The sequence below is a fragment of the Pyrgilauda ruficollis genome, unplaced genomic scaffold (assembly GCF_017590135.1).
Source record: "Pyrgilauda ruficollis isolate IOZ18807 unplaced genomic scaffold, ASM1759013v1 scaffold2, whole genome shotgun sequence".
NCBI lineage: Eukaryota > Metazoa > Chordata > Aves > Passeriformes > Passeridae > Pyrgilauda > Pyrgilauda ruficollis.
Genome location: NW_024519206.1, coordinates 20,210,853 through 20,224,096, shown reverse-complemented (window position 1 = coordinate 20,224,096; position 13,244 = coordinate 20,210,853). Strand labels below are relative to the sequence as shown.

Sequence of the window (13,244 nt, the reverse complement as noted above, 5' to 3'; positions counted from 1 at the left end):
GGACAACTATGAAGTTTTTTTTGGGGAAGAAAACCCACTTTGATTTTCTTAGAAAACATGTAATGTTGAATAAATCAAGAATTTTTCTTTCGTTACTTTTCTTTGGTACTTTTACTCACTCAGGTATACTTACTGTGAATCAATTTCATAGAACAGTACTTCCCCAAATTAAGATTTGATCCTTTTTCTTTATCCTGTCAAGATTCTTACCAAAGTAATGAGAAATTGTTTTTATGGTCCACGAGATGAAAGATTTATTCTTTTATTATGAGCCAATAAATTTATTAAAAAAATCAGTCAATCCTCAACTCCATCCACAGAGCTGCTCCCATCCTACAGGAATTAAGAATCAAAAAGGCCTTTCCCTCGAGCGTGGCATCACTGCGCAAAGGGCAGGGATAAGAACCTGGGAGGGTGCTGTGAACAGGACAAGAGCAGAGCATCTGTTCCTGTGTGGCTTTTTCTCTCCTCCCACACATTCAAGGGAGAGATGCATACGGAGTGTGTACAGCGCTTATTTTTAACCAGTCAGGCAAAGGGCCACGATGGCTCTGTCCCATTGCTCTGTTTATCTCAAGGACAGCTACGAATGCCTTGTGCTGAGATCTGATGTTCTCCCCTCACGCCATGGTATCCCCCTCCCTATTCTTCAAATATTGCCTTATGTGTCAAAAATGTGTCTCAACAACACGTATTCTTGGCACTCTGCAGGCAGCTCTGCTCGCTGTTTTTGTGCATCACATCTCCTAACACAACATAAGGACAGATCTCGCCAGGACTTAAACAAAAGCCAAAAAAACCCCAACATAACCAGGCCCCCTTTCACACAAAAGAACCTCCATTATTCTGTTTACTGAATGTATTATTTCTTTTAGGTTTGCTTTCAAGTGAGAACTCTAAATTCTCATTGCCAGTATTTTGCCTTTTATCACATTAATAACTATTTTTGGTTTTCTGTTAGACTACCAAGCCATTTTAAGGCTATTCTAAGGCAGTTCCTCATATGGTCAATTTTTTGTTTATTTTCTGTTTGGGCTATGTTTTTCTACCAATTCACAGAGAGCACAGTACAGGTTAGTCATACATTCATAACTTGATTATACTAACCAAAGTCAATAATGTATACAGTTCTGAGGAGGAGGATGATTTTACCAGGCAATTTTATTGAAAAAGACATCATCCTCACCAAAGATTTTCACAGCAAGAGTTATATTGAAAAGAATATCCTCCTCCAACATATGAAACAACATACCACTTAGTCAAACTTGTGATTTCTAATCCAGTAGTTTAAGGAAGTGTGTATATATATATATATATATATATGTTTGAACTCTGTAGGGCTTCAAAGACTAGACTGTGAAAGGGAAAAAATGAGGAAATCACATGTATCATTCTCATTTTGCAGTAAATGGAAGATATCTTACCTTATTACTACTGAAGACAGAGCAAACACAAAAATCTTCACAGATACCTTGAGACAACATGCATAAAGCAGCTGCCACACCACAAACACAGATCCTTCCTTATTTTACGTTAGCCTATCCAAGTAGCCATGGCATCTGGCAACCAAAAAGCCACTATAAAGAAAACCAGCTCCTTGAGAAACAGTCATCCAGCTCCTGAGGTAAAAAAAACTTGCTGAAAAAGCAGAATTGTAAATAAAACACAAGGAAGTGCCTGCTGCTGACTGCCTCTACATTAATCTGAAAAAATTATTTGTCCATACATATTTTTTCTGAATAAACAGCATTGTATTAGAGAACCAAACCAAATAACATGAGACATTTCTCTCTTGGAAGAAATTAACCTGCCCAAACCAATGGAACAATTGTACTTACACCATGTGGCCCTGAAAGAGCTGAATGTGCCTTGAGAGGGAATGTACCTGGTCTCCCAATAGAAAACAAGGACACTCAGATCTTGGCTGATTAGATCGTTATTTATCTTCTATATATTCATAGTAAGCACATATTTTTAATCATCAGTGAGACACGTAAAGCACATTTTAAATCCCACTGATTCCAAGTAAATTTAAGGGTGCACTTAAACATAAGTTTAAGATGTTCTGGTAACAAATTTAGATTCAAGAAATCAAACATTGCCTATGTGAAATACAACAGTTTTTATCTCCTTTTCAGCAGACCACAATATACTGCTTCACAGTTAGCTAGTCCTGACCATTCTTAAGAATTAACAGTGTGGTACATAGAAAATAAATTTAGAATTAAGTGGTCTATAGCTGCACGGTCTGCAGAGCTTATATTACCAACCAGCACAAACCATAACTGGATGAATAACAAGATTTATACTTGGTCAAATGAAAAATAGAAATGTGATACACAAAACTGGTCAGAATCTAGTATTTCTTAAAATTAATCCCAGTAAGACTCCTGAGACATGTTTGTTATTCTTAAGTATTATCCATACCGTTTATATTATCAAATTTCAGCATACAGATTGAAATACTAATTCTGTGCTGAAGTAATCCATTTGCAAATTGTGCTATTGCAACTATTCAGGTAAGTCATACAGTATTTTTTTCATTTCTTGACAGAATAACTTGAATGTTGCAAACAAGATCAGTAATTCACTTTCAAGATTAAGTTTCAGATGACTGAAACTGTTAATACTACAAAAAAGCTACTTTCAAAAATCATTGCCAACTTCATGAATTTCTGAATATTAACTGCACACAAATTCTGACCAGCAAATAATGACAAATCACCTTGTGTTTCTATTTTAAATACTTAGTTTTATATTTTTGAATACATTACAGCCAAAGGCAACAAAACTTCTTTTTGGAGATTTTATTCTGCTTCTTCATTTGTGCCTTTTCAAAGGGAAGCTTTTTGCACAGCAAACTACAAGCATGTATTGAGCACAGTAACCGCTATAATTTTGATTTCAACGAGGTCAACATCACTAAGAAGCCAGTTTTGCCTTAAAGGCAAAAGCCTCTCTAAGAACCCAAACTGGATCTTTTAAATGTAATTGAACTGTAACAATTCATTTCCACAGGCTTATGAAAAAAATGCCTTCTAAATTTGCAACCAATTTTATAGTATTTGGCCACTGACAATAGATGCAGACAGGGAAGCTGGACCATCACTTTTTGAATTTCATACACTGCTAACTCAGACAAAAGTTTTTAAGCGAAGAGAGACAGGCAACACGGAGCCCCTGTTAAGAACAAGCACAGCATAGTCAAAACACATGAGAAAGTGAAAAGCCCAGAATGTGAGAAACTGAGACTTCACTCCTGGGATCACCGGCCAGCTGTGCACAGGAAGTGTCTCCCTGTTGGTGCCTCCTTGGTCAGCACAGCACAGCTGGCTCTGGGCTGCCCTTCAGCATCACCCCAGGGCAGCTCAGAGGGATGGATGGAGAGCTTGCCTGTATTAGGAAATTACATTATTTCACCAGTGAGATGTTGCTGCAGTTTACTCTTGTGCATGTGGGTAGTTAGCTGCTGGCAGCGCTGTTTCCAGTTAGAATGGCTGTAAAAGTCATCAGCTGAAAAAGTGTTATTTCTCAGCATAGTTGAGGGACCCTTTTCTTCATTTCCTTTGTATTGTATAGTCATACCTATCTCTGCAAGTGTAACAGCCACTGAGTATAACATAGTATCAAATCAAAACTTATCTTCAAAACTTACAATTTGATAGTAGGTAAGGCCTTGTATTTAATGTCCTTGGCTAAATAGCTACAGGTTGGGTGAGGTAGGAGAAAATGAGGCTTTAATGTTTGCTAGGCATCATTAACATCCGTTCCTGTTCACAGCTACATTTTGGAAAATGCTACATGGAGTGGTTTTTACTATATATTCACAAGATCATTTTGGCAGACAGAAAGTTATTTCACAGGGTAGGAAAGGAAAAAAATGTATTACTGATTTCCCCCCTGCTTTTCTACTGCTGCTTCATTAAAGCTTTCCTAAATTTCCTCTTCCTATCATGCTGTACTGCTAGCTCTATGAATAATTTAATTGGGATACTCTATCAGCACACTGCAGTTGATGAAGCCTTGATTCTCACAACATTTTTGCTTCCATCCCGATTTTTTTGTAACCTAACCTGAAAGCATGATGACCAAGCATTTCCATTTTCACTTTCTCCTCTGCAGTTCCCGAGACAGAAATAAAATGGAGAGGGGGCAGAATGGGAGGGGGTGGGATGCCTTCTGCTAAAGGCAGAAAACACATCACACAGCCATCATCAAAACTTCATGCATGACAATCTGGTAAGTGAATCCTCAGGGAATTTTAACTATACACATCCCTTTACAGGTACACAGCAAAATTCTCCATGACAAGAGGATGAGGCAGTGAAAGCCACCTTAAAAAGACTCCAGAATGAATGGATGTCAGGGGAAGGAGGAAGGGAGAAAGAAAAGAGGCGGTCTCTCACTGTGAATAATCCTTGGTAGGTTTATAACTAATAATTACCAGGGGGTGGTTTTTTTGTTCATTTGGTTTTGGTTTTTTTTTTTTCCAGATAGCAATATTAGCCTCTATAACAGTAAGAAATCAGGAAAATTGCACCATCTTTTCTCAACATCAATGTGTTCTTAACTCAGCAAAAAGCAGCAAGCTTTTATTATCAGTCTTTCTTGCAGTCTTTTATTTTCTACTGCTTTCACATATTTAGATATTACTTCTGTCATCTACATTCTAACTTCAAAAAAGTCTTAGAGCTATATTACTTACATATCTCCAGTGAATATAGTTCACATATGACCAATATGATAAGGAACATAATTTACAATAACAAGCAACACAAAGTAGTTTAAAACGCTCCTTACTTTCACTGCCTCTGAGGCATTTAAAGCTAATACATAAAATTTCAGTGATTTTCCCCTTTTAAATAAAGTTTCACAAAAAATCTAAAATCCACACACCCAGATAAACAGCAATCCATTTATCGTATTATATTAAAAGCAATGTTATCTCTTTTGATTGAAGTAGGTGGCTGAAGTTTGTACTCTATGAAGTTGTTTCTGTTAGGAAAAGTATTCCAGAATCTGTTGGGGCTCTTTGTGCATTTTTTGCCTTTCTCTGCAGCTGACCTGATGTGTTTACTGTCACTGAAAAAGCATTCCCACCCCACTCTTTCCAAATTCAAACTTTACCCATCTTTTCCCCTTACTCTCTGGTCTTTTCTGTTCCCCATCCTTTGTATTGGCTCTGCCGCTTGTCAAATGTTTTCCACAGGCTGAATTGGCTCATTAAATTAGCAGTGTTATTCAGCCATTTCAGTCATCAATTTTTCCATATTTCTGTGATTTAAGTCAGTTACCCAACAGTAATGAAAACCAGAGATAACAGGTGAAGGCAGTTTACAGCAGGCCATAAGGAGGCCTTGCAGGGTCATGCAGAAAGGTTTTTTTCTTGGCAGCTTTTCAGCAGCATTCCTCTATTCAGTGGTCCCTGTTTATTGGATAATGTATCAACATCAAAACTTGGTGAGTCTTCTGCACCTACATTCTGTCCATGACAAAATACTTCTGATCAATAACTCTGCATCTCTTGTGACAAATACCTCCAATTCAGCATATGTCTACCATCATTTCACTTATTTTATACCTGAAGTACCTGAAAGGAATACACTTTCATGAATGGTAACATACACGTTACAGCAGCTGATCCCTACTAAAACAACAAACACGTGGAAGAAATGTCTGTATTTTGGGTTGCAAAGCAACAGAGAGCCATTGAGAGAAAGACATAGCTAAGAAAAAGAGATTATTTTTTTCCTCTATTTCAAAATACTACTTAAAATCAGTGTTTTCCAGGGGAAAAAAAAATCAACACAGCAGCAAGAAAAATAAAAGTACAAACTGCTGGCACACCTACATCGTTAATACAGCCAATAACTTTCCATATACCCAGAGTCTCTGGGAACGTGCATCCTTTGTTTAAAAGGGGAGACACACGGAAACACCCCCTGCATTAGGTTTTCCCTTAAGGGACAAAACTCACCCATTGAACTTTTACAGAATTTACCACCATTCTTGTGTTACCCTAGGAAACACATAAAGAAAGTTGGCACACTTGCTTGCTTCTTCTGGAACTTCTATCCAAAGCCGAGCTGTTAAAATGATGGCGATGTGACCCATCTTTTCCGAATTCTCAAGCGATACTCGTGAGGGAAGACCAAGTAACGAGGCCTCTTGGAGAGGATGACCACCCTGTCCTCCCCAACAGGCACACCTTGCCCCTGAGCCGCACTTACTTCTCTTGGATGCGAGGTGCTTCCTGCAGGGCCGGGGCTGCCCGGGGAGCCAGCGGCACGGCCTGCCCATGGCAGCACCTCGCACGCGGGAGCAGCGCTGAAGGCAGCCGGGCCGAGAGCCGCTCGCTGCTGCGCCGGGCGGCTGCGGGACGCGGCCGAGGGGAGCGGCTGAGGGGAGCGCCGCTGCCCCCGCCCCGGCCCCGCCCCCCCAACATCCGGGTCCCCGCCGGCGCCGCGGCGCCGCCGCCCGCTCCGCGTCCCGGGGAGGCGGCGGGGCAGGGGAGGGAGGAGGAGGAGGCAGCAGCGAAGATGGCGGCGGCGGTGGGGAGAGCTGGCTCCTTCGGCTCCTCTTCTTCTTCCGGGCTCGGCTCGGCTGCCAGCTTTTCCTCTGCTTCCTCCGCCGCTTCTACGGGCACGGCCAACAACAACAACGCGGAGCTGCGGGCGGGCGATGAGGACGATGGGCAGAACCTCTGGTGAGTGCCCGCCCCGCCCCGCGGACCCAGGCGAGCTGGCCGCCGCCCTCGGGGCGCCTCGGTGCCCTGCGGGGGACGAGGGGAAGGGGGCTGGATAATCCCCCCGCCCTCGCTGGCGCTCAGTGTCTCTCAGTCACTGAGCTTGGAGCGGGGGAGGGGGGGGCACCTCCCCTTGGCAGTGGCAGCTCCTGCCCTGCCCCCCGCCCCTCATGCCGTAGCCCCCCCCATCCCCAGGAGATGGCGAGGGTGGGGACCGGGAGGAAGCGGGGGACCCTTCCTAAGCGTTGTCGTCTTTCCGTGCCAGGTCCTGCATCCTCAGCGAGGTGTCCACGCGCTCCCGCTCTAAGCTGCCTTCGGGGAAGAACGTCCTCCTGCTGGGTGAGGAAAGCATCCTGATCCCTCTGCCTTCCCCTCCGCACACTGACTGAGGAAAGCATCCCGATCCTGCTCCCATCCCCGCCGCACACAGGCTGGCTCCTGAGGCCTCTCTTGAGTGTCTGGAGCTTCCCTTGTTCAGCGCCCTAAGGGGAGGGGGAGTGGTGGGTGGCAAGGCGCTGTCTTAACCCTCTGCTTCCTCCCTTGCGTGGCTTTGATTCATTTCGGAAATTGTCCACAGATGCTTTAGATACGCCCCTCATCGTAGGTACCTCGCCACAATACCCTCACTGTCCTTCTCCCGCCCTGGCTCCATAGGCGGGGATGGCTTGCAAGGGGAGCTGTTATTGTCTCTCCCCCGTGAGCGGTGGCTTCGGGGGCCGTGCGGCTCCCGAGCCCTCCCTCGCCGGGGCCGGCGGTGCCGCTTGCCGTGTGTCATGCGGACACAAAAACCGCTTCCGTGGCCCGAGCGGCATCAATGACGGCGCTGCCTGCGGGCCGGAGGGCGGGGAGGGCCCGGGGAGGGCGTGCGGGCTCTGCCCTGCCCACTCGCGCCCAGCGTGGCCGCACCAGCGGCAGCGCTGCCGCCCCGGATCTCCACCCAGGGCCTTAGTCCAGCCTGGCCCTCGGCAAGGTGAGAGGTACGGAAGGGGACTTTGATAGGGCGGTAATGAGACACCCAGCTGCAATTCATGAAGGAAAATGATACGTCAAAATTAAAAGCTTCATGGAGGAGAGAAATGGATGCTCTCAAGTGTATGTGTGTGAATAATTATTAGTACCATTCTTAGTGTGGTGTGTTTTTTGTTATTTTGTTTTTTCCTGGAAGACTATTAAATACTGTTACCAGTAGACAACATAATGAGTCCAGGTGTATGGATTTATAACTAGCTGCTTCCACTCCTTTTGCCAACCTCCCTGTCCCCAGAAAGAACAGTGTTAATATTTGGAAACAGGGTTAAAACTCAGTAAAGATATTCTTGCAGACTCTCTGCACGCTATGATTCTGCGTAGTCTTGTGGCTTATACTCTCTTGGGGTTCTTTGAGTTAGGATTTTTTTTTTTCCCCCTCTGTAATCCTAAAGCAATCACTGTGGTCCTTTTCTTCCTGTTTTGATAAGCTGAGTGGTTACTTAAAACTGGGAAGGAGACTGAGGAGAAGACTGTGCAAGCATGGTCTTCTGAAGCTCTTACAAGACTTACTACCCTTTAATTTGTTGCTTTGTATGTTATGTAATTAAGTAGGATATTGAGATTAGAAATTGCAGTGATATTAAACAAAGAAAATATTTCATAACGATTGACAGCTTTTTATGTGACACTTTGAACCTAAATTGGATGATTGTCCTTGCTGAAGTTGGAAGATTCTTCTTCAAGCTGTGATCCTTGTCAAGAAGATTACACTTGTTTGTTTTTCCTCTCTCTTCGCAGTCAGGTAATCCTTAGTGCTCAGTAACTGGAGACTTCTTCCAGAGCTAGGAAGGATATCATAGATTGCTTCCAAATGCTCATTTAGTTTGTGCTATACAACCTGTTGTATATAAATTTTCTTTCTTACCATTTATATAGAGCTTATAGGATGGCTTCATGTAATACCTTTTTCCCTTTATTCGAGTGATGCAATTTTTTGGAAAATGTACAGATTTATAGAAGAAATTCTAATTCTCTCTTAGAAATTGCATTTTCTGGGAAGGCCTTGATCCAAGAGGGGGTTAAAAAACCCCAAATTTGGTACGTGTTTAGGAAAAAGAATATCAGATCTGAGGACTGGCAAGAGAAGACCATGGCCATGTTTTTCATGAGAATACCTGATCTTTGTTGTTCACTTGCAAGTCATGATGCTTCTCCTGAAGCACACCATCACAGGAAAAGGAGAGGTCTTATGTACTCTGTATTGGACAGATTCAGTATGTGAATTTTTGTCTGCTTGAATTTTTGAACTCTGTTTACAGTTCCTCTCTTAGCAAACATTTCCTCTATGTTCAAGCTTTTTTCCTTTAGACGGTTTTGTACTAACTTTTGTTACTAATACAGAGCACTTCCTGGCATGATTATTTTCAGTTTCTTTATACTTTCAGTACTTTTGAGGAAAAGGTGTAAAGCTGATCAGCATCTTGATGGTTTTCAGTCAGTTTGTGGCAGGTGAATATTTACTGTATAAACAGTCATATTGGTCAAAACTTGCCAGATGAAATATTGTTTATAGTAACAAATGAGTTCTTATTTTAAGTACAAACTGCATAAAAAATCCCTTAAACCTCCAACATCTCATGGCCCCACCCTGAAACACCAACTGGAAAAACCCACCATGTAGTGTTCTTTTGTTTGCTAGGACAGGTTTTCTAATTTGCCTACAGCATTTTTATTTTTCAAATAGTGTGTATAGTTGTATGCCTAGTTGTTCTGGGAACCTGTCTGTGTCTGGCATGCTAATTCTGCTATTTCAGTATTTATTTTTAGCTGTGTTAACATCTCATTTTTAAGAACCTGGAAAGCAGTTGGAGTTATCTGAAAGAGACCGGAATGCCAAATGTTATTCTCTAGATAGGGCACATAGTTTTGTGAAGTGAAGGTTAACAAATAATGTTGGTAATAATTTGCTCAAAATTAGCCCAGAATTAGTTGGCTTAGTTTTACTTCTCCAAAGTTGTTCCACTTGTAGACATTTTTTCAATCACTATTTTTCTTTAAAGTTTAAACTCTGATTGGCACCACATGTGGCATGAAAGCTTCTCATCTTTCTGTGCTTGTATGAACAAATAATAAAAGTGCAAACTTTTCTAAACTTTACTGTAAGTCCCTTATGCTCTGATTCCTAGGTAGTTTTGTCATAGTGGCCATAGCTACCTCATTTAGCAAACTCTGCTAGCAGAAAATGTAAAATGTCCATGCTTTCTTAAGGAAATTGAGTGCTCTCATTGACATTTCTAGTTACTTTTTGTAGACAGCCAAAGCAGCATTTTTGTTGCTCTTGCTTCATTTTTTTCTTTTTTTTCTTCTTCTCCTGGACTGTCTTTTGCTCACTTGTGTAATAAAGGTAGTTGATCGCAGGAGATGATTTTTGTGATGAGAAAACTGATGCTTATAACTGGGGGCTCTTGTGTTTGTTTCTTTTCTGATACATCAGCGAGTGGAGTAGAGGGGAGCAGCTGATGACTCACCATTGCAGATTGAATAGAATCCATAGTGCTGTAGAATGTGTGAAGGCTTGGATTCAGAGACCTGAACTAAGAATTTATCTGTTAAACTGCTGCATACATTCAAGCAGTAATGTTCAAAGTCATTCCAGGATGCAGCAGAACACAGGCTTCCAGCTGGCAAGTGAATTAGTTGTTTTCTATCTGGCTTTGTGTTTCATACATTCCTGTGTCTCTGAAGCACAGTAGATTCTCTGCCTGAAATTTTAACAATATCAAGCCATCCAGTGACACCTGTATGTCTGACTCTCAGTGTCTATATTGCACCATGCCTTCTACTGAATCACTAGTGGGTTTGGGGTTTTTATGCATTTTACTTGACTTGATGATAAAAGCTTTGAGTTTAATGGGCAGTGAGAGTTCAACTGCCTCATGTCCACATTTTCTCTTTACCCCAGACATCTCACTTCCCAGGGCTAGGCCTGTTTGTGTGAATCTTGGAGCTCTGCTCCAGTCCAGTGGCAGTAAGGATGCTTGGAAATAAGCATAATCCACAGCTAATTTACAGGTACACATTTCTGTGTGTACACATACCATTTTCTGCAATAACAGCCGTTCCCAATATATCTTCAAGAGCAGGTTTAGCTTGCTGCTTTCTTCTAGTGGACCTGTGGAATATGAAGAACTTGAAAAGGAAGTTTTAATACAGGAAATTTTCATGAGGCTATAAAATCTGCTTACTCAAATTTGTACTCAACACTATAAAAATTAGTTTTCCTTTTATTTTTTCTTTTCCAAAAAGCTGACAGCTTGTTTTCATTTTATAATTGAAACTGATAAAATACTGCTTCTTCATACTGTCCATATTATTAATCTCAAGTATTTTAAATTCCCTAGTGCTGCAGAAGTTAACTCAGAGGGTTTCTTTTTGTCCTCTTCTTGCAACTAATTCACCTTCTGCAGGCAATGAAAGCCTTGCAAATGTAGTCAAATTGTGTTTAGGTCAGCAGAGTTATGCTTCTAAAGTGTCAATTGTTTTGATGGGGCATTGACCTAGATAAAATTCTAATTACTTGTTTTGTAGCTACATTTTTTAAGAATTAAGTAGTACTTCTTTGTTGTGTCCTTCTGCTATAATACCCTTCCAAAAATCCAGAATTACAAGGATGTTGTGTAGTAGAAGTCACTTAGAAGAGCATGGAAAGTTCTGAAATTCTTGAATTGCATTTATTTTAGTTTGTCTCCTTAGTGTCAGAGGTGCTGCTGATTACTGGATCTATCTCAGAAATAGCTCCAAAGGCGAAGAACAGTGAAACAAATTGTGCTTCTGTGTTCTCCGGGCAGGTTAGTGGCAGGAGTACCAATAAAGGTGTCCCATGGATAGTAACATGGGATTATTCTATTTTGGTAGTGAACCTGGATAAAATACAGTAGACAACTTCCTGCTATGTTAAAGGAGAAGGACTGAGTTAGGAATGGAAGCTGTTCATAGTCACTGTAGAATTCTCTGCAATATTTGCCTTTCTCTGACTGTGTGTCTCTCTGAGCACAGGTAACACCGTTGCTGCTGTACCTGTTTCCACAGTCAGCCCTTGTATTCTTGTGGTGCAGGACATGGCAAAATACTTGCTGGAAGAGTTGTCTGCAATCTGCTTTCTGTCATGTTGAAAAGCTGAAGTGCAATTAAGGTGCTCCTCAGAAAAGTCACTTAATTTTTCAGTGTCACAAATATACCGAGTGAATTGTATGTGAGGGGAAAGACTTATCTGGCAGAGTAAAATAAACTTGGAGAAGGAGACAATTTTTTTTCAATGAGCAGATGAAAATTTAGTGACAAGTTATTTGTAAACTTGTTATGACCTACTTATTGTGAACTTCCATGTTGGTTTGAGAGATTGTATGCTGTCATCAGCATAATGAATTTTGTTCTTTAATTCTCTGAAAGCAAACTAAATTTGGCTTACTCTGATTATTTTGGTCTTGTTCTGTAAAATTCTTTCTTCAATTAGTCTAGAATGTGTAAACAAACCTCTTTCACTAATATGCAGCTGTAGAAAAGGCAGTTATTAGCTTGTGACAAGTATTTTATCTTGTAAATAGCTGTAGTGCACATGTGCTTGATTCTAGTAGGAAGAAGATCATTATGTCTCTACACAACTGTGTCGGGATTCAGGCATTCCACTTGGTATGGAACAGAGATTGCTCTGGTATTCTGGGAAGGCATCTTAGCCCCATTCAGTAACTCATATTTAGACTTGATGGCTTTGTTCTATCATATTTAAGCATGATAGATTTTTTCCTATTAATAAAAATATTCAATATTTTATGCTACAGATATTGGATGTTCTCAATTTTTCTACACAGAAGCTGTCTTTTGCATTGTAAAAAGTATAAAGCTGATTGATCAAAGTATGCTTGGGGCCTGGGCTCTGCAGATGATGTTAATTGGGACCATTATTTCTAGTTTTGTTTGGTATTGTTTGAACATGGTTTTTTTAAGAGATGAGTTGTATAATTCCCGTATCAAACTGAATTTTAATTGATGGGTTTAAAATGCAAACAAAAAACTTCCTGCAAGGAGCCACTAGGATTATAGACTAAAAACAGGTAAGGCATCCAGGGTTTTTCAAAGAGCTGTTGGAAAAAAAATCACAGTCCTGGATTGAAGAGGGGCATGCTACCAATAGTGATGACACAAAAGAAGTATTCACTTCTTGCTTCTTTGCCTTGACATATTTTAAACACACTGGACACTTTACAGTGGAGAAATAATTTAAACAGACAGTCAAAGCTCATGTCTGTCCTGGAGATAATGCATTGATTGCTCTTCTATGTACAGATTTCTGTAGACATAGAAGAAATGTCTTGTTGTAGGACCAGTGAAATTCTACTTCTGCTTTCATTTGCTAAACTGAAAAATGTGTGGAAATAGCATGAATAGTAAGTATTTTGAATTTGAAAATGTTAATTGAAAGTTTGAAGAAGTTCTCTAGTGGAGAGCCTAAGTCCTCTCTAATGTAATAGCT

The 13,244-nt window shown here is 41.0% G+C and overlaps 1 protein-coding gene and 1 long non-coding RNA gene across 2 annotated transcripts in view; one reads left to right on the top strand and one right to left on the bottom strand.

Annotated features, from left to right (window-relative positions):
* The window catches only part of LOC121352926, a 22,835-nt gene extending 16,476 nt beyond the window's left edge, over positions 1-6,359 (bottom strand). Inside the window, exon 1 of the long non-coding RNA XR_005955014.1 lies at positions 6,231-6,359. This is a non-coding gene — a long non-coding RNA (uncharacterized LOC121352926). The remainder of the gene's footprint in view (positions 1-6,230) is intronic.
* DYNC1LI1 (dynein cytoplasmic 1 light intermediate chain 1) overlaps positions 6,232-13,244 on the top strand; it is a 25,816-nt gene continuing 18,803 nt past the window's right edge. Inside the window, exons 1-2 of the mRNA XM_041466339.1 lie at positions 6,232-6,706; positions 7,011-7,084. Of these exons, the coding sequence (XP_041322273.1) occupies positions 6,240-6,706; positions 7,011-7,084 (541 nt within the window). The 5' untranslated portion in view covers positions 6,232-6,239. The remainder of the gene's footprint in view (positions 6,707-7,010; positions 7,085-13,244) is intronic.